Source organism: Chelonoidis abingdonii, chromosome 6 (genome assembly GCF_003597395.2).
Source record: "Chelonoidis abingdonii isolate Lonesome George chromosome 6, CheloAbing_2.0, whole genome shotgun sequence".
NCBI classification, from domain to species: domain Eukaryota; kingdom Metazoa; phylum Chordata; order Testudines; family Testudinidae; genus Chelonoidis; species Chelonoidis abingdonii.
The window spans coordinates 94,217,085-94,239,157 of record NC_133774.1 but is presented as its reverse complement, the minus strand read 5'-3'; the positions used below and the strand labels follow the sequence as shown (position 1 = coordinate 94,239,157).

The window sequence follows — 22,073 nt, the reverse complement described above, 5'->3', positions numbered from 1 at the left end:
CCTCAGAGCCTAGCTGCCATAGGCTCCAAGACTCCCCAGTAGCTTAAGCACACCCTTCCTGTTTTGAGCAGGAGGTTGGACTAGATGACTGCCTGAGGTCTCTTCCAGCTCTAATCTTCTATGATTCCTCAGAGATCTGACCTCGTGTGAGCTCTGGGTTTACAGTTAGCTCTTCAGGCGTGTGTGATAATTGAACCAAACAGACACACAGGCTTTGTAAGGTATCCAAAAATGCTAGCACAAGAAGTATACAGATCTAGACAAACAGTAACTTTTGTATATGCATTTCCCTGCCTCATATCCCATACCGCTCTCAAACATTCTTTGGGCTTATGTCAGAGTCCTCTAAAGAGTCTAGGCTTTTCCTCCAATCCTGGAGTATCTCCCTATAGTATGTAGCCAGTTTTCTTCTTCCTTGGCTGATCCTGCAGCTAAGCAAGTCCCCTCTGCTACAACAGTATGTCCCCTCCTGCCCAATCTTCCTTTTGTCTCATCCTCCAACCCACCCAGTCTCTGTTGTTTTTAAAGAGTAGTATCAACACCTTGGTTCTTTGACCTGCTTCTGGGGAAATTCCACTCTCCAAATGCTAGACAGGCTGGGCAGAACTGGTTCCATCCAGGTTGCAGCTACCCATTATTCTGCAAACGGCTAGATCTCACAATTGCCCTATTCAGAGCCAGCACACCTGCATCCCTCTTGCCTCCTCAGCATAAGGGGGATGGTGAAACAATACAGCAAAAGAAACCATAAACAGAAGAATACAAACAGTTCATAAAATTGAACTGGAATTCCTAAGCTGTACATAGACAGATCCACTCAGTTATCAGAATTTGCTTTTACACTGTATTTTATCAGTGTAAACTGCTAAAGGCCCTGTTCAGGAAATCGCTTAAGCATGCTTTTAAAGTGCTGAATGGCACTTAAGTACATGTTTAAAGTTATGCACATGTTCAAGTACTTTCCAGAATACATATGTGTTCCTGAATAGGGGGCCAAAGAGAACAAGTGAAAACAGATGTGCAGGAGTAAATACTTAAAATAGTCTGGTGCCATATTTCTGAAATTGTTATGCCTTGCCCCTCTTTTCTATACTAGCAACATTTTCATTATACCATATTAAATCATTGATATTACCATATGCTACTCAGGATATCTGGAAACCATAATTTAAACATGGCAAGGACTCTTTCATTTGCTGGGAGGAAGACCAATTACTCAAATAGTTCTTTTCTCTTTAAAATGTTGACTCACTACATTTTTTATTTGGGAGGATTTCTGAGGTAATCACCTCTTGTCTAGACAACATGTTCTCTCGCTCTCACCTTTTCTTCCATTCTGGTGAGTCTAGTTTTGAAAGTTTCCTTTTTTTGTGTCCATTCTTTTGTTAAACCTCTTCATATCATAATTTTTAAAACATTATATTTTCATTTTTAATCACCTAGTTAACAAAATACTACTAGAGCCAGTGCCACGAGTCGTAACTGATTAATTAAAACTTGTTTTAATATTGTCTTTAGATTTTGCCATCTTCTTTTAAGTTACACAGAGAAAATGTTAACAGAGCATTAAGTTATAAGAACATCAAAAGTTAAGAAATCCAACCTCTAAATACAAGGCTTAGTTCATGATACAGTGTAGAATTGCACTGTTTATCTTTTTAAACTTGACTTATGTGATTCTGTGTCTGTATTTACAAATCTGAATGATCTAGAAAGATCAGGATTTTGCTACATTGGTGTAGCTATGGGAATTTATCGATGTATCCTGGCTGACTGGACTTCTCCCCACCCCCCATAATAATGACTAAATCAGAAATGCCTAGGTTTATGGAAACAGCAGTGTGCTATACTTTGGAATTAGTAAATGAAAAATAAAAAATGGCACAATAAGTGTGGTTTCATTTTCAACAACTTTTACTGAAGACTGAAATAGAGTCCACAATATCTTTTAAAATCACAGTAAGTAGTTCATTTGATAGATAAAGTATTTTCATGTTGGCTTTGTATTTATTTAGCCTACAGAAATGATTTCCTTTTCTAGGCTTCATAGATAAACCTTGGAATTTATGTGCTAATCTTGTGTTCACAGTTACAAGATGTTTTTGCCTAAATGTGTTCGGGCAAAAATCCAAGACTACCATATTTTGACACGAAAGAGAATACGGTACAGATTCCGCAAATTTATCCAGCAGTTTGGTCAATGCAAAGCTACTGCCAGAAACTTGAAACTTAAATATCTTATAAATCTGGAATCCCTTCAGCCTGCCTTCTATTCAGAGATTTTTGAAGTAAAAGAGCCTTGCAGAGGTGAAGAGAGTTTTGCAACCATTATAATAACTGGAAATGGTGGAATTCAGTGGTCAAGAGGGAAACATAAAGAAAGTGAGACACTGACAGAACAGGTAATCCTTGTGACTATGGTGCCACTTCTATTATTTTAAGGATTTTGCAGATGGACATGGTAACAGTAATTTCATATGTTACATGTACTGATTAATTCTAATGTAGTACTACAGAATGAATTATGACTTTGACTTAATAGTTCTACCGTGATTTCTGTATGAATGGGGTTTGACTTAAACCAAACAGCACAAGACTTCTTAAATTAGGTGTATTTTTTAATATAGATTTTAAGAGAAATAACTTTTGGCTAAGCAATTAAAGTACTTAGATGACAAATGAAGAGTGCAGTTCTCTGTCATTCATGCTATTAAAACAGGATTATTATAAAAGTTAACATGAGAAAGTAACAGCTCCATCTAATTTAAGAGTTAAAAAAGCTAAATGATTCAATCATTTGTTGTAATCATGCAGTTACATTTTATTCTTGATGTTATTTGAGTGTTTTTGTTTGTTTTTTTACATTGTTTTCCATCTGAATATTCAACAGTTCAACTTAACATTATCTGATGCTAGTTGCTAGCAGGAAATGAATTACTAGTTGTCAGGAATTATCCAGTCTAGCTTTGATAAGTCCCACCTGTTCCATTGCTAATGTGCAGTGTACCCAGATCAGGTCAGAAAAACTGTTATCCCAAAGATGATGTATCATTTCAGGAGTATATCTTATTTTTTGTACATAGCTTTTAAATAACAGAATATTATTGTGAAACATTTCTATAGCATTAAAAATGTACACATTGCTTTACAGACTATAGATGAAACAACCCTTCTTCTAGTATAACCCTTTTTTATAATCTAAATAGGACTGGTTTTTTTCAAAGGGAAATTTGAAGGAGTATTAGAGGTGATCTTTTTTAATACATTTTTTAATACATATACATTTCATGATAGGTAATAGACTAGATCAAAACAGTAATGTGAAAAATACCTTGTAAAGCAAATTGAGGTTAACAGATAGATTACAAGTGATCACAGGCCATTATGTAAAATGATACTTTAATGATATGGTATTTAATCATCAGGCATATTAAAATATATGACTATATATGTGTAAATATCTTGATATTTCTTCGTGTGCTTATTAGTAACAGTGCAGACTGAGCTGAGGTTTGGATAATTGGGCCAATAGTTATCTGTATAACGCTGATGATTTTAATGTTAAATGTTCCTACTAGACACCCTTCATATGCAAAAAATAGCTTTCAAGAGACTGTTCTAATGATGATGATGCCTGAAGTTATTTTGTAGAAAAACAGGCCTTTTAAAATCACTTTTTGTACATTAATTCATGTATAAAATTTGTCCTTTTTGAGCCACGTTTTCGTAAAGCAACCTCTAACTTTGCATATGCTGAAATTTGTGGATGCAGCTGTACCATTTGTGCATGCCAATCAAGCCTTTAATAGCAAGAGTAATACATAGGATTTTTATTGTTTTTCCTCTGAGATTCTCAAAATTCTTTTCCAAGATGAATAAGCATTATTATCCCCAGTTTACAGATGAGGAAACAAATGCATAAAGAGTTTAAGTATCTTGTTTGAGGTTATAGAGGAAGGCAGGGGCAGATGGGAATAGAAATCATGTCACCAGACCCCCGTCCTCTGCTCTGACCATTAGGCAACTCTGTCTAATGTAAGATGATTAACTACATTTACTTGTGGACAGTTTCTGCATTTGTACAAAGGGTTGCATGCTCAAATTTAATAGTGAGGTAAGGCTAGCAGTATCTTTGACTATTGCAGCAGACCAGCATCACAAAACTTTACTCAACCACTTGCTTTGAGCAAGATTTTATTTTTATTTTATTTATTTATTTATTTATTGTGGTGATGCAGTGGCTGTGATAGGTGGTCTTGCCAGCCGAGATTCTTATCTAGTAACTGGGCATAACTCCATTGACTTTAATGCAGCTAAGCTGATTTACACCAGCTGAGAATCTGGCCCAGTATCTTTATGGAGAGCATGGGTGAATACGTGTTGTGCCAGTGTAACTATGGATACACCTGCAAAATGGTTGCAGTAAATAATAGAAACTAGAAATTCTTACTCAGATTATTATTAGACTGTTATTTCCCTTGAATTACAGAAATAACAAATAATGATGTATATTATTTAAAATGCTACAGACAACCAACAAAAAAAAAAAAAGCCATTACCTGTATAACATTTTGACTGATCTACCATATTCATCTAGTGGAAGAACTGACTGTCTCACTTTTTCTGTCAGATATTTTAAGAATTCAGTTTGAGGTCAGAATTTAAGGAACCAAATTTCAAAAATTCCTTGAATGGTACTCAAGTCAAAATTCACCCAAGCTTCTAGCTCCCATTGTGATTTGTGCCTTTGGTTACCATAGTCATGGATGCACAAGTGTGTGTGCATTTTTCATTGTGAAAATTAGCATCCATTTTGTGATTATTTTATCTTTAGTGTTTTGAATTCATCATCATTCCTAAGGTGGTAAAAATATTTATCTAGGGTTGTCGGAATTATCAAATTTTGAATTATACGTTGGAAAAACCATTTACTGTGTTAGTATTAATCATAACCAACATTTATTACAGGAATTACAAACATACTGTGATTTTCCTGATATAATCGATGTCAGCATTAAGCAAGCAAACCAAGAAGGCTCCAGTGAGAGTAGAATTGTCACCAGTGAGAGTAGAATTGTCACCATTCATAAGCAGGACAGCAAGAATCTGGTATGTTTATTTTTCTTATTGTTTGTTTGATTTATATTGATATTGGTTTGATCATTTGGTGGGAATATGGCAGTATTCACAGCATTCTACTAAACCTATGATGTGGTAAACATTACTCAGATGTTAATTAGGCAAAAGGTAAAAACTGAAGATTTTAACAGTGATCACTATATCAGTACATAGAGATGCTAATGTATTTGAAGTACCATAGCATAGACTGAAATTGAAACAAGGATATTTAAAACTAACAGTGACATTTTATCTGCAGTTCATTCTCCAACTTCGTTGTACACAGCTAAATAATTATTAAATGTGTGTAATTTTAATTAACCTAGACCCTAGTCCAGCAGTCCATCTATTTGTGCACACACAACTGTAGGATTGGGATTTGAGATTACCCTGAAGGGAAAAAGATATACAGAACTATATACATCCATCTAGACAAAAGGTTCAAAACTAATAGTATAGCTGTTATTATTTAAAATATTGTCTGAGGCATACGTTTGAAAAGTGTTAGTCTGACAATGTAAACAAGTCACTTACAATTTATTGTAAAGAGAATTTGTGTGTGAACTAAAAAGCCACAATTGTTCATCTTTTTAATCCTAGCATTGTATTAGCAACACCATTTCCTGTATGAGATAACCTTTTGGTGTAGTGGTTTCTTTCTTGATCCACATTACTGATCTGTGTAACATCAGATTTCCTGTTTCAGTCATTTTCCTGTGTGATCAGAGATCTACAACTTGTTGGCACACAAGACAGATGTACTGCTAAAATGGTTCTTCTTTCCTGGAGAAAGTAAATCCAAAATCTGCAAAAGCATTTGAATGAGAATGAATTCATTTTCTGTTTTTAATGCTGCCTTTAAAAATGATACTGTTTTTCAGAATTATATTAGATCTGATATAATTTACTCTTCAGTAGTCACATAGAATCTACACTTGTAGATAATTAAGCTGTGTTTTTGGTAGCTAGCCAATGGAAACAAATGGTTTTTAATATAGTCTTTTCTTGTAAAGTACATGTGTGAGGAATATTTGTTCCTTAATATAGCACTTTCACTTTTGGGTTATTAAAGAACATTCTTTTCAGTACGTCTTTCATGGCTGTTTTTCAGCTTCAGTGATGAACATGTTCAACTTTTCTTTTAAGGTAGTTCAACCCCTTTCTCTTATGAAATATGGTTGGTCTAGGACAGCGTATAATGTAGTTAAGATTCATCTGAAATGGGAGGAAAATGAAGGAACAGTCCATAGATTGGAGCGCATTGACACAAAATAAGGAAAGAAGTATTTTCAATATGAGATCCCCAACTTTCCTCCTGCTATCTTTCTAAGATCTACCAGGGAGAACTGTTAATTTTCACATCTTCAGTTTCTCCTTGTTGAGAGAGGACCATATTGGGGGAGGAGTTATCGTTACAGGATTTATTTATCAGAAATTATCCTAGCAAACCTGTGAAGCTCTCTCAAAAAAGAGGAATCTTGGGAAAGGAAGAGCATAGAGGGTTCATGAAATTGGATTGTGACAAACTCAGACCTGACAGCTGTAGGAGGGTGGTTGAAGGTAGGTATATCAGCCCATTAAAGCCTCTTCCCTGTGAGCTGAAAAGAGGTTACCTCAGGTTAATTAAAGCCCCTGAGCCCAGCTATGGGCCACCATGACCTTTAGAACCTCTTCTTGTGAGAGAGCTGGGAGTAGGGACAAGATACAAGCTGCAGAAGGGTTGGAGGATCGGTTTCTTCTAGGAGGGGAGCTGTTCTCCTTCTCATAGGGGAAATATTGAGTTTACTACTAGTTGGGGAAGGGCTGACAGCCAGGAGCCAGTATAGTAAGAGTCAGTGCTCGGGTGGGAGCAAGGAAATGGTTTTGTGTGTGTGTTGGGGGGGCAGGGAGAGAGATTGTTAAGAAAACCACTTGGGACAACCCTTAGGCCTACCTTGTGAAAACTGTGAATAAACCATTGTTAAGAATGATAAACTGTAGAGAAGGACTGATTTACTTTAGGCCTCTGCTCCCCACCAGACGGATAACTGCTGAGGCTGATGTGATGATAGAGGTGTGTTGCCACATGTGGTGTTAGGGGTGGGATCATATGCAGCGGACTCTCCTGAAGGCAAGATAAATCATTCCTGAGATTGGACAACATGGTAAGGATGCTGGTGCAGGCCACTGCACCACAACAAGAGGCTACCAGAGTGCAGATGGCTGCTCAGGAGGAATCCATATAAATATAACAAGAGACTAGCCAACTGCTGATGAATCAGGTGATACAAGACCAAGGCACTCTGCAGGAAGTAGTTAGACAACTGAAGACCCTGACTACTCTGGAAGGTGACCAGGAGGGAACTCTATCTTAAAGGCTAGTGGTTACTTACAAAAGATGATGACAAAGAGAGATGTTGAGGTTTATCTTCTCATGTTTGAAAGAACATGCCTATGTGAGGCCTTGCCCCAAAACCAGTAAGTTGGAATCCTTGCTCCCTTCCTGTGTGGGAAGGCACAGAAGGCCTACCACGATATGGCAGTGGAAACTGTCAAACACTTGCCCAGTTGAAAACAGATCCTGGCAAGATCCAGAGTGACTACAGCTATAAAGGCCCAGGGATTCCACAAGTGGAGGTTCCAGGATAACAGAGCTCCAAGACCACAACTGTTCAACTTGATCCATCTGACACAGAAGTGGCTGCATCCTGAGACCAACAGTATGGAAAAGATCATAGAACTCCTGGTTTTGGACAGATTCCTGAAAGAATTACTGCTTGTGAAGGTGGATTGACCAAAATGACCCTTCTGACGACAGTGATTTGGTTGCCTTCGTAGAGAGGCACTTAATGGCCAGACAGCTTTCTAGGACTGCCAGAGAAGAGATGTGCCAGTCCCAAAGGCCTGTACCTCTGAAAGTTTGGGTATGACTATATGGGGGAGAAGGGATGCTGAAGTGCAACCTGAGGCTGCCTACTAGACCATTGTCATAGTATACTTCCTCAATCTGAACCTTAGAGTCCAAAAATGAGGTACTAGCATGAAGTCCTCTAAGCTTAATTACCAGCTTAGATCTGATACGCTGCCACCAATCAGATCTTTGAGTGTCTGATAAACTCTGGTCTAGTGTTGCAGGTCATTGTTTGTTAACCCTTTACAGGTGAAAGAGACATTAACCCTTAGCTATCTGTTTATGACAACCATAGAATGGGGAGATTTCAAAGGCTATGTATAAATGTTATGCTTGTGGGGGAGCTAGAACATAGAGCAGCTCAATGTCCTAACAGTGAGGAGCCCATGCAGTGCAGCTTGATGGAACAGTGAGAGACCAGGCTTAATCAATCCTGCGGGAATAGCTTGAATGGCCACATATATCTATGTGGAGTTAAAGTTGAATGGTACAGAGACCGTTGCTTTAATAGACTCTGGAAGTGAAGTCACGCTGGTCTCTGGGAAACTGGTGGGATAGAATGAACTGTCCGAAAAGCAGGGAAGTAACCTGCATGCATGGAAAAGTTAATTATTAAATGGCCATTCTTGTACAAATAGAAGTTCAGGGAAGCACAACAAGGCTGGTGGTGGCTGTAATCTCTAAACTTCCATACCATGTGCTCATAAGACAAGATTTTCCAGGATTCGGAAATTTACTCCCAGTGAAAGGAATGGGGGAAAGTAATAACCCCATGTCTGATATCATGACTCCAGTAAATAGCCCGCCTCCCATCTTCTCTGAATTAGCCCTGGACTTATTTTCAAAGTCCCAGAGACTATGCGAGAAAGATGGGCAGACTGAAGACTGGGGACCAAGATATTGGCCCAGAATCAGAAGGTGGTGCTTCTGGGTAAGCAGTCTCATCCAGCTGGCAGGGAGACAACTCAGTTACCGAATCTGAGGTTGAGACATGTTCCACAGAGACCAATCCTCAAGGTAAAACTGAATTTGGACATTTCAGATGCTTGATCTCCTATTCCAGAATATTAGAAAACTAGTAGTCTAGGTAAATGAGGTACCAGCAGAGGGGAATACCAAAGATCCAGGGTCTTACTTTGTGATTTTAAAAATGGACCTATTGTATAGAATACTCTAACTACAGGAGCAAGAACTGAAACAGTTTCTAGTACTCCAAGGACACAGAAAGGCATTATTCGACGTAGCCCTTTGTCATTCGGTCGGGGAACATTTGGCAGTGAATAAAAGACTAGATGGAATCCTTTGAAGGTTCTTTTGGCCAAGAATCTATATGCAGGTTTGACACAATTGTGCTTCTTGCCCTGAATGCCAATTGCACAGCCCACAACCTCAATTAATGGCCCCTTCAGTGCCCCTACCAGTTATCTAAGTCCCATTTGAAAGGACAGTGATGAGCCCGATAGGCCTGCTGGAAAAATCAGCCCAAGCTCATCAGAGTGTGTTTATTGTGCTGGACTTTGCTGCCTGGTATCCAGAAGCCGTATCCCTGGGAAGCACAGCGTCCAAGATGATAGCTAATCCAAATATCCTCTCAGATAGGAGTACTCAAGGAGATTCTGACAGATGAAGGGACTCCTTTCATGGCAGAGTTGATGAAGGACTTGTGTGTGCTGCTTCAAATACGGGCCCTACAAACCAATGGCTTGGTCAAACGCTTAAACAGAACACTGAAGAGCATGATATGGAAAATAGTGAATTGAGATTGGACAAATTGGGATACCTTGCTACCCTACTGGAATCTAGTTATAATGAAGGTTCCCCAGCCTTCCATAGGGATTTCCCCCTTTAAGTTGCCGAGTTGTTGCCACCCCATGGCATATTGGACATTGCCAAGGAGCACCGGGAGGAACAGCCTCGCTAAGAAATGAGCATCACTGAATATGTGACGCACATGCAGGACAGAATAACCCAAGTCACCCCAGTAGTGTGAGAACACATGGAAAAAGCACAAGCGGCCCAACAGGCCTGTTATAATCGACAAACAAGTGTTCTGAAATTCCATACTGGGGATTGGGTAATGGTGATGGGACCCCCCCAACAGAAAACAAGCCCTTGGTCAAATGGGAGAGGCTATATGAAGTAACAGGCCATTGCAGAGGTTAACTATAAGGTTCAACAACCTGATCTCTGAAAGCAGGAACAGATCTACCACATCAACCTGTGAGAGCCCTGGCAAGACAGAGGTCATCAAGGTGATGGAATGAAGCCATGATGTGTTCTCAGAGAAGCCAGGCAAAACTGTGGAAGCCCATCATCGCGGATCCAGGAATAAATGAGAAAGTTAAACCATACTGGATCCCTGAGGCTAAAAGGAAAGAGATCAATACAGAAATGAAAAGGATGCTGGAGCTGGGAATCACTGAAGAGTCCCATAGTGAATGGACCAGCCTAACTGTTCTGGTTCCTAAACCAAATGGTACCATGAGGTTCTTCAATGACTTTTGGAAATTAAATGAGGTGTCCCAGTTCAATGCCTACCTTCTGCTTCAGAGAGCAGCATAGGGCAGGAATCAGACATGCAGTCCAACCCCATAATGTTGAGCTGGGGGGCATATGTGACAAAGTCAGACCTGACCGCTCTCAGAGGGTGGTTGAAGGCAGGTATATCAGCCTAAGAATGGTTAAAGTCCTGTTTCCTAGGATCTGAAAAGGGTTTACCTCAGGTTAATTAGGGATCTCTGAGCCCAATTAAGGGCTGCCAATGACCTTTAAAAACCTCTTCTGGGGAACTAGAGGGGAAGGAGGATCAAGGAACAATCCACAAACTGCAGAAGGGTTGGAGGCAGCAGAGAAAAAAGTTGCTCCTAGGGGGAGAACTGTTCTCTTCTCTATAGGGGAAATATTGAATTTACTGTTGTTTGGAGATGTGCAGGTGACCAGAAGCTAGCACAATAAGCCTCACTGCTCTGGTGGAAGCAAAGAAAAGAGTGTGTGTGTGTTGCTTAAGAGAACCACTGAGGCATTCCCTGTCAGAATTGTAAATAAACTACTGTTAAGAATTATCAACATCCAAGAGAAGGGCTGATTTATTCCAGCCTTCACCCCTCACCCATATGCCACAGGGAGAACCATTGAGGCTGATGTGGCAGTAGATGTGCATTGGCACATAACATGGTGAATCAGGCCCATGGCATCCAGCTCGCATATACAAATTATTTTAAAAACGGATGCATCCAAATCTAGGACTTACTGCAGGAATGTTGTCCTTTCAGTTGATGTATGCGTTGCTAGTGATGAGAACAGTGTTAAGAATAATACATGCTTCAGACAGTTGGTATTAAAAAATAATACTATAAATCATAAGTAACTACTATTGTGGTAGACAAACAAGCAGAAAGTTATAGTAGTAGACCTTTCAAGATCAGAGAGCCTGCAAATTTTGGAAAGAAGAGATGAGAAGAAACCTTTTGTTTTTTTTCCGCATTTTGCTCTTACTAAAAAAACAAAACAAAACCCCAACACAATCTGATGGCTCAAAATACAGAAATAAAGAATGCAGCTGAATACATAATGTTGCCCTCGTACCCTTTAATAGATGGTGACTTTTTTTTTTTTTTTTTTTAATCCTTTTACTAGTTTAGTTATGCCCTGGTTTGGGGAATGCACCCCATCCATAGAGCCCAAATACTCAGAATGAATTTCACCATTTTTTGAGCATATACACAGTTATTCCAATGGAAGTCAATTACTTATGTAAGTGCTTATCAATATGAATAAGGGTTCCACTATCTGGGCCTGTTTATACTATGCATGTGTGTGTGTTAGGGATGGTAACAGTATATATAAAAAATACCTATCTGAGGATTGTGTTCATTATTATAAATTAACCTTGTATCTCTCTCTCTCTTCGCAACTTTTGCAGGAGGCTGAATTTCATTCATTAAGAGAAGCTCTCTCTTTTGTATCATTAATTGATGGATATTATAGATTAACTGCAGATGCTCACCATTACCTCTGTAAAGAAGTAGCACCACCAACTGTGCTTGAAAATATCCAAAGCAACTGCCATGGACCAATTTCGTAAGCAGTGTTCTTATATTAATAAGACCAGGCACTTTTACTGAGTCTTGAAAGATGAGCTTCAGCAAGGGTGAAACATAAGCATACTTACTGGAATGCGTGTTTATAGAAAAAATAGGTTTTTGGTGGGTGGTTTTTTCAAATTTTCCTTTGGCAAAACATTTTTTTGGGGGGGGAGGAGTGTTCCCTTTGACTTTTGTTTCTGGGGGAATTCTGCGCCACTGTGCCACTGTCACAATGCAGATTTTTGCAGACATTAATGGTTTTCTCCCTCCTCCTTTTCCCCCCGAAATTGGCTGCAGTGTTGCTGGGCGCCACTAGAGGAAGCTGGATCCAGCAATGTCCAGCTCTCACATAGAACACAGTGCCGGGGGGAAGGTGTCAGGTATATTGGCTGCAGGGGGCCCCATGGCTGGATTTGGGGGGAGGGGTTGTGGGTGTCTGGCACCCCAGCTGGGCTCTGGGTAGGGGAGGCAGCGAAACAGAAACTGGGTTGTCGTAGGGATTTCTTTTAACTCTCTACTCCTGGGGGAATTTTTGTGTGTCTGTGCTGTTACAGACATACTTGCTGACAGGTATTTTGAAATAAATTACCAAAATAATTGAAACAGGCAAATAAAATTTGCAGAATCTTAAAATATTGTGTGCAGAATTTTGAATTTTTTGGCACAGAATTCCCCCGGGAATAGAGTTTGTAAGGGAAGGTGCACTCTTCTTCTGATGAGGGATGTCACGTTTTGTAACACCAATGCACTATATACTACCCCTTTATGTCTTTGTTGCATGACTGGGTTGGAGGAAATTCCATATGAAACTTCTATTGTGATTACTGGGAAAACCTGCAGAGTGAGAGTAGGATGATACCTTTTGTGATATGTTTCATGTTTGAATTCTTTCTTGTAAATCATAAGAATGAATACAGATGAATTTAAAATATATTTCCTCCACTTGAGTTCATTTTTAACTCCAACCCAGTCATGCAACAGAAACATAATGCTGAATTTAGAACATTGTAGTCATTACCATGGCAACGGTGTATGGTGTCATAAACGGAGGCTCTCATAATGTTTTCTCTAAAAGATCTATCAGAACCAGAATCTAAGTTGCAAGGGAAAAAAGGGCAAATTCAGATATTCGTGTCTTCAATTATTGTGAGGGGAACATAGAAAATTGCTAGCTAGTAAATTTATCAAATTGCTTTTTGTACAGCTGTTGTCTCTTCGTTCAGTTTCTCCAGTTCTTTAGAGAAACAGTTTGGTACCTTTATTGATTGTAACGTTTCATACAGTACTGTTATTGTTTGAGCTCAGGATATGGGCAACCAGAATGTAAGCAAGCAGAATATACTGCATTTGATTTTTTTCCCATAGTTTAAGCAAGAGAACCAGTGTACTTGGTATACATATTTAAATAATAAAAAATTAGTCTGCCACCTAGTTAAATCAGGAATATTTCTGGAAATTTTTCATGAACATGAGGGGAAGAGAGAGAGTGATCTACATCTTCCAAAAGACATGGGTGAAACCAGTCCTAATATATCAAGCTCCTTCTGTTTACTTTTTGGACATGGGGAGGGAAACTTGTAAATTTGAACAATAGAGTCAGATGTTAACGTTGACTTTTTAGGACCACATTGAATTGTGTGCTAGGCCTAGACCCTCTCAAGCAATGCCATTCATAACTAAGGCTAATATTTTGTCACGGACAGGTCACAGGCTTCCGTAAATTTTTCTTTATTGCCTGTGACCTATCTGTGATTTTTACTAAAAACACGCATGAGAAAATGGGGAGCCGCACCACTTTGGAGGGCCCCAGCTTGGAGCTGTGGGGTTCCCCCACCACCCGTGGCTCTGAGCTCTAGGGCACCCTCGTTGCCCGCAGAAGCTGGAAGCTCCCGGGGGCCTCACTGCCCACAGCAGCCAGGAGCTGTGCCCCCCCCACACACACACACTGTGTCTGGGAGCTCGGGGCCCCCATAGTTGCCAGCCGCCACAGGTGGCGAGGGGACCCTGCAGCTCTCAGGTACCACAAGCACAAGTCACGGAAGTCTCTGGAAGTCACGGAATCTGTGACTTATGTGACAGAATCTTAGCTTTATTCATAATCCCTCGAACAAGACATGGACAGTTAGATAATCCATAGCAAAGATGCTATATAGTTACTTGATTTCCCAGGAAAAATCAGTTTCCATTGATGGATGATTCAGTATATTTTTTTTTAACCAGTTTTTCTTTCTCCTGTGAGCTGCTTGTCCTTGATAGGCATGTTTCCTTACTTGCATATAATACTGTTGCTAACGGAACAAAGCCCTGTTTTTTTAAAAAGCAAACACCATAGCACATAGATAGATACAGTCCTTCTATTAGATACCCACTGTCGACCTAATTAATGCTTTCTAATAATGGTGTCATTGCTCAAAATCTCTGCTGTTTTGCTTTCTGAAATTGTACAGGAGTAAACACTTTTTCTTTTTATTATAGCATGGACTTTGCTACCAATAAACTGAGGAAAGCAGGCAATCAGACTGGCTACTATGTTCTTCGTTGCAGTCCTAAAGATTTTAAGAAATACTTCCTCACCTTTGCCATAGAGGTCAGTGTACTGCACTGAGCAGTAACTGTAGTCAGTATTGCACTAAAGCAGAGAGCACTGCTGCATGATTTATTTTTCATTTACATACAGTAAATCATTGAGTTTGTATCTTCTGTTACATGAGCTATGTATTCTCCTATTCATTAATGTCTTTGCGGTTCACAATACTTTTTTTATTTACATGCTATTTATTGCTGTATAATCTGGTTTGTTTTGGTTTATATGAAAATATCTTTTTAAATCACAAAATTATCAGTACATCGGTCTCTTCTACCAACATTTCAAAAATATAAAAAACAGCTGCTTCTTTGGTGAGGTATAACAAAAAATAGTGTGTGAGCTTTCCTACTGGCTTGCAGCAGTTAGTTAGCTACTGTAACACATACCTTCAAAGCTGTGCACATTTCAGCAGATGACATCACAACAGTGCTGCTGCCTAGATGGAAAAGTATCAACTACTGTCTTAGAAACATAGGAATCTTTGCCACCTCAGAGAAATATAATCAGTGGAGAAAGAAATGTTTTGTAGAATTGCACTGCTCATTCACTGAGCATATTTAGACTTTTCTTTCAGAAAGGAAAGCTGCGTGTGAAAGAGAGTTTCTTTTAGCTGATCTGGTAAGATCTTCCCCTATTCAGAGCAATTTTGTATCATTTCTTGCTTTAGTTTTTCTAAGCAAACAGAGAGCTGCTGTGATTTAGTATTTATTGGTATGTTTTCCACAGTATTGTAAAGAAAGGGCATGTGGCAGCAGTATAGGAGCTTCTATAAATTAGAAATGGACAACTGGACATTTTGGAAGTTTGACTTAAAGAAATGCGCTGTGTGTTGAGACTGTGTGCCAAGTTTCAGCTAGGAGATAGAACTATGCTGTAGACGACAAACATAGGAATATAGCCTAGGTTTTTGTAAGGTGCCTGTCATATGAACCATACCTGCATCCGTGCATAGCACTACAAAATACATTTCACCATTGCTAATAAGTTTTCTGTTTGCGCACTAAAGATGTGAGGGTTCTTGCAACATTACATTTCCACCTCATCACTTTTGTTGTATGACATAACTTATGTTAGTAGCAATGAAGGGCTCACTTATAACTGGGTCCATTCACTCTGTTTGCTTTTAAATCTCTTGGTTGCAGCCCTGATAGCTAATGTCAAAATGCTAATCAACACTTCCAGTGATAGAAATAGTCCTTTACTAGCTTTATCAGTGTCTTCTCAGTTTACTAGATACTGGGATTAAAATATCAAATGACAGTAACATGTTACTTGAGAATTTTTCTCTTTTTTAATAAATTGAGTGTACATAAATTGTTTACATTTTTAAATTGTATGTATTGGTCTTTCCTTTTCTAATTAAAAATCTGTACAGCGGGATGGTGTCGCTGAGTATAAGCACTGCTTAATAACAAAAAATGAGACTGGAGAGTATAATCTTAGTGGAACAAAGAGAAGTTTTGGTAACCTTAAGGATCTGTTGAATTGCTATCAGACAGAAACGGTCCGTTCAGACAACATCATTTTCCAGTTTACCAAATGCTGCCCTCCAAAACCAAAAGGTAAGACTTATAAACACAAACATGTCTAATTATTTTCGGGTTAATTGATTTTTTGAAAGAGAAATTAGCAGATCAATATATTTGCCCAACAGACATTTTCGTCTCCTTAGTCATTGAGATTTCAGTGTTAGTGTCAGCTTGGATTTGCCTTGGTTTGTAAGAAGTTACTCACAACACTGTGATCCCCTTCCACAAAGCATGACCATCGCAGCTTGCAGCTGTCCCAGCTGAAAATAAAACTGGCCAATTAATGATTGAAAGGTTACATTTAATAGCATTTCTTATCTGATCAAGTCTTTAGCTACAGGTTTGTATCATGAAAGAGCTGCTAAATTAGTCATTTCTTATTCTGAAACGCACATGATGTACCATAAAAAGTGGTGTGGAATGTTTTCAGCATTGTAGTGCTGTACTTGTCAAAAATAAGAGTGCTTCCGAAACTTTAATAATTAGAAGAGAGAGAACCAGAATGTTATCTCTAGTCAGAAAGATCCAGGTTTGACATTTGTTTGATGAAGTCCTGTAATACTGTGTTATTTATTAAACAAATTGTTCTCTCCCTGCTATGGTATCCAGATTAAACTTCTTATCACAGTAGATTTATACCTTAAATTAATAATTCTGTTGAAACAACATTTTGATAAGTCTTTAACAGAGGTGTTTTCTGTTTTTTGTGTTTGTTTTTTTCCTTTCACTCCCACCTTCTTCCCCTCCCCCCCCAGATAAGTCAAATCTTCTAGTCTTCAGGAGCAATGGTATTTCTGATGTACCTATATCGCCCACATTGCAGAGACACAATAATGTCAACCAAATGGTCTTTCACAAAATCCGGAATGAGGACTTGATATTTGTAAGTTCACCAGTTGCACCCAGCTGGCCATTTTCATGGACAGTTGCACACAGAGTTCTGAAAATCTAGTCCCTGTTTGTATGCAATTTAAAATAGACGTAATTGCAGTAAGACATTTCACTACAGTAGTTCTTTAGTGACAATTAAAAAAAAAGTTCTAAATTTGGGTGTCCCTTTAATAATAAACAAAGTTTTTGTTCTTATAAAAATGTCTTTCCTTTTTATTGCATCACCCACTGTTTTCTGCACCTTCAGAGGCCCAAATTCTTTATACTCCCAGCCTTCAGTTTCCTTCGCTCTGGGTTCTTGCAACCACCTGTCCCCAGAGGTCCCCAAACAGTCAAAGAGGGAGTGAGAAAACCTTCATGTAATCCAATATTTAGGTTAAACTCTTTCCAGTATAGTTATTCCTCACTCCCAGTCATTTGACTCTTGAACTGATTGTATTAGCTTTAAAAGTTTTCTATATACAGTATTTATAGAGAACTTTAAGTGATCAGAACTGACAGAGTAGGTTGTCTGACTGCTCCTTCCCTGTTACCCCTACCTTTTTTATATTTTAGAATGAGAGCCTTGGGCAGGGCACCTTTACTAAGATTTTCAAAGGTATAAGGAAAGAAGTGGGAGACTATGGCGAGCTCCATCAAACTGAAGTCGTCTTAAAAGTGCTGGATAAAGTGCACAGAAATTACTCTGAGGTTTGCCTGGTTTTGGAGTAATATGTTTATTGATTGTTGTCTGTAAACAATTACTGTTCTTTGTTAACATGAACAACTTAAAATGGTATTATATGGTAGATGATTACAGTTCGATTTAACCCAGGGCCAGATTCTTTCCTGCACCAAGCATAATTTTGTGAAGGAGAGGTGAGTAGGCTGTCAGGAAGCCAGTTTAAGGCTTTTTTATTCTCTGCCTTGCACAGCGGCGCTTCAGGCTGTGGCCTAGGGACTGCTGTAACTAACCTACGCCATCTGACAGTGGTCCCCAAGGGACCACATCCATCCACGTGCTGAGAAATGCCAGAATGCTGCAGTGTTCCAGTTTTGCCCATTTCTACCCCTGATACTGTACACTTTGGACCAGGGGGACTGGTGCAGGGGCCAGCTGTCATGGCTTCACACCTTCCGAGAGCTTCACCCCCCATGTCCCTACACCCCGGGAAGAATTCTCAGCTGACCAAATGTGGCCAGTGTTAGGGTCCTTTGCACCTCCTGAGCAGCAGAAAGGGGCCAGATCCAGGGAGAGAATTTGGCCCCAGATTTCACCTTTGATCCAATACACTACATGCAAATGCAATGAAATACTCTAGTTCAAAATTTTTGAGCAGTTAACAACCTTTCATTTGTTGTTTATGGCATCTTTTTGTGGAGTTCAGATATCTGCCATAGGTTAAAAGAGATTCCCTATTAGCGCTGCTTGCTTTCTATATGTATAAAGCATTCTTGTCCACCGATGTTTTTCCTATCACCAAGAAATTAGATTGCTGACTAAACCATGTGTGCACTGTGGATAAAACAGTTACTAAAAAAAGTCACTGCACAAGCCAACTAGATGGAATCAGTTATGCAATATTCTTGCAGTAAGTTAGGAATTAAAGCAATGTGAAAATGTGGGTGGGTTTAATTCCAAATAATTTAACATTTTCTTCGCTGATTATTGTTCTCTCTGCCTTGCACTTACAGTCTTTCTTTGAGGCAGCAAGCATGATGAGCCAGCTTTCTTACAAGCACTTGGTATTAAATTATGGAGTATGTGTCTGTGGAGAGGAGAGTAAGTAAAATCAATTATATTTATATAATTTCAAATAGCTGTCATTACAGTTTCTGTTCTTGATATTGTGTAAAAGCCTGCTGCAAAATTTATTTGCATCCTAGTCGTATAGGGGTGGCTCAGCAGGGATTCATGTGATAGAGTGACAGTTACTCCTGAGGGAATTCTGTGCCAATGTGCATGTGCAGAATTTATGCCCCCTGCAGATTTCTTTGCTTCCCTGCAGAAAAATGACTTTCTGACAGGGAAACAAAGGGAAGCCACAAGAGCGGTCATGCAACCCTGCCACGCAGGAGTAAGTGACATCAGGACAGCCAGCAGAGAGGTAAATCACTGTGGGGCAGGAGGTGTGCCTGGGGAAGACCCAGATGTTGGCTTCTACATTGTGCTGGGCTCAGCTGCTAGTCCCAGCTGGGCTGGGGAGGATGAGGCTTCCTCTTCCCCTGCATGGCCTCCAAGGCGGGATCAGACCCACCCGTAGATTTCTCCCTTGGCTGCAGAAAGCTGCTTCCTGCACCCGTTGCTCCTCAGCTGCAAGGGGAGGGATCCCTGTACAGGGAGCTGCTCCCCTATCTGCCTAACCCCATGCATCCAGACCTCCTCCTACCCAGACCCTCCCACCAAGCCTCACCCCCCCCTTCACTCAGAACCCCCTCTACCCCAAATGAGCCCCACTCCCCCAGCATCTGGACCCCCCACGGAGACCCCACACCCAGACCCCCTGCCAAGGTCTATAACCCTCCCCAGACCCCACTATGCTGAGACCCAACCAGCTTCACCTGGACCCCCTGCAGAGTCCCATTACCGTTGCATCCAGAATCCCCCAACAAGCTTCTGTATATCCAGATCCACCCCGCACCCAGATGCCCCACTGATCCGCCCGCACGCAAAATTACCCCTCATAGAACCCTCTCAACCCACATCTGGATCTCCCCTTATTAAGCCCCTCCACACTTGGTTCCTGTCTTGCTGAGCCTGCTTTCCACATGGAGGAGCAGGGCCCTGGGGTGTTTCTGGGGCAGGACCAGTTTTTGCACTGCTTCAGGGTTGGGTGCAGCCTCACTGCTGAGTCCGTTTCCTGGTGGGGAGCTGCACAGTGATCTCCCACCTCTGTGCAGCCAGTGGCCTGTGCTCCCCAATGCCATTCTGGGGCCTCCACATTTATTTGACAAATAAAATTTGCAGAATTTTAAAATACAGTGTGCAGGATTTTGAATTTTTGGTGCAAAATTTTTAATTTTTTGTCACTCAGGAGTAAGTGACATCAGCGAGCATCATAGGAAATTTGAACAGGTTGTGGGAATATGCAGTGTAACCTTTTGTGAAGGATTTGCTAATACATCTGCAGAGACTGGCAAAGGCTTTTAAGAGCCAGCTTTTCAGAATCGGCTGACAAAATGGTTTCCACAATTTGTCCACCAGCATTTGCATGTCCATAGTGATCAATGGTGATCATAGGTGCCTGATTGTTCAAGCAAATCACCATTAGCTCTGCAAAAAGTCTTGACTGTTACCCTTTGCACATGACCAAATGCTGGTTTTGTGGGGACAAATACAATTGTGGAAAGGGTAGTTTAGGCAACCAGTTCTGAAAATGTGGCCCCTTATTTTTCAGCAGAACTCTGCCCCCCGTCTTACCTTTCCTCCAGTAAAAAATCATCCTAGAAACTGTATGTGGGTATGTAGCATGTCCCTACTAACATTTTTAAAGCAACTTCAGATTGTTGTTCTAGATTTTATGTATGTATTCCCTCATAGGCCAGGCTTTTATATGAGCTAGTTCTCCTGTTTTTGTATGCGTATATTGTCTTAAGGCAGATTAGTGTTAATAGATCCCTTATGTTGGGGTCATCTTTTACCCTCCATTCCTTTTACTCAGAGAGGCCAGGTTTTGCTAATTAACTTTGGTTTTTTATTTTAGTTTTTCATGTGGCTTTTCTAAGTTATTTTAGCATCGTATTGTTTTCTTTCTGAGATTCCCATTTTTTAACAAAATAAAACATTTTATAGTAACAGTAAGTGTCGGAATCTCTTTTTTTGTTTGATCATGGGAGTAATGAAGAGCTCAACATTCTGCAAGGTGTCCCCTGAATTCAGTAAAAGAGGATCTGCAATGATTTTGTCAGCAAAGTTGTTAGAGATCCTAAATCATACTTATCTGCATCATAAAATGTAAATGCCCATATATTTTCCTTAACTACTCAAAAAAGCCTTATCCTTGCTTTGCAGCTTGGCTGGAGCTTTCATGATGAGAGAAACAACATGAAATACATATTATAAATCAATAGTTCTCAACCTTTTCTACACTGGGATCCACTATCCCATTTAGCAGTGTAGGCGGGCAGGGCTCCACAGGTCAAGAACAATGGCCCTTATGTTTGTGTTTGATTCTCAAAGTTATTTTAACATCATTTTGTGGGGTGGAAAGGGATCATTTTAAATAGTTGGATGTCAAGTAATTTTATTTTGATAATTACTAAAAATATTTAATCCAGAGAAACAAGAAATGGTAGGCCAGCTCTTATTAACTGTTTCTCTTACTGCCAACTAAGGAATGTGACTCCCATTACTTAGTCGCACAGGGTGGGATGGAGGGTATGTACCTTACTGACTACCATGATCAAGACCAAGCAAAAAATCACAATCACTAACTATGGTTGTTTTATTATTAAAGAAAGGAAAAGAAACATTAAACAAAACAATACAAATGACTTTAAGTATACTTGTCCTTGGAAAATAGAAGTAGAAACCTTCTGGGATTTTTGTGATTAGCTTTCACATTTTGTAACATAACAATACATATGTAAAATTATACTTCTGAGCACCCCGGGAATAGCATTCTGGTAGCTGTATCTTAATATTCAGTAAATATTCTCCTTGATTTCCCAGTTCACTTGTGGTGGTGTTAGCACAGACACTTCAATTGTTGTATAAGGTACTATATCGGAAGGGAATTTTATCTTCAGATAGCTTGTTTATAAGTATAGTAATTCATCTTTAAACTCATAATTAGACTCTATAGTCTATATGCTTCTCCAAATATGGGAGATTTACATATGTAACTTCCTTAGTCTACTGAGAGGAGGCCAGTCCCTTATGTTAGCAACGACTATATTTAATTCAGATAAGTCTGCTATGGATCTGAGTAAATTTTATTTTGTATAGTTCTGAAAGCACTGCATGTTCTCTAAAAGACTAAGTTGCAAGCCAG

General features: G+C 39.6%; 1 protein-coding gene across 4 annotated transcripts in view; it reads left to right on the top strand.

Annotated features, from left to right (window-relative positions):
• The window catches only part of JAK2 (Janus kinase 2), a 168,645-nt gene that overhangs the window by 108,589 nt on the left and 37,983 nt on the right, over positions 1–22,073 (top strand). For all 4 annotated transcript variants that reach the window (XM_032777884.2, XM_032777893.2, XM_032777900.2 and 1 more), the window contains exons 6-13: positions 2,090–2,402; positions 4,969–5,109; positions 11,931–12,088; positions 14,569–14,680; positions 16,056–16,242; positions 16,965–17,092; positions 17,656–17,790; positions 18,775–18,862. In XM_032777884.2, the coding sequence (XP_032633775.1) occupies positions 2,090–2,402; positions 4,969–5,109; positions 11,931–12,088; positions 14,569–14,680; positions 16,056–16,242; positions 16,965–17,092; positions 17,656–17,790; positions 18,775–18,862 (1,262 nt within the window). The remainder of the gene's footprint in view (positions 1–2,089; positions 2,403–4,968; positions 5,110–11,930; positions 12,089–14,568; positions 14,681–16,055; positions 16,243–16,964; positions 17,093–17,655; positions 17,791–18,774; positions 18,863–22,073) is intronic.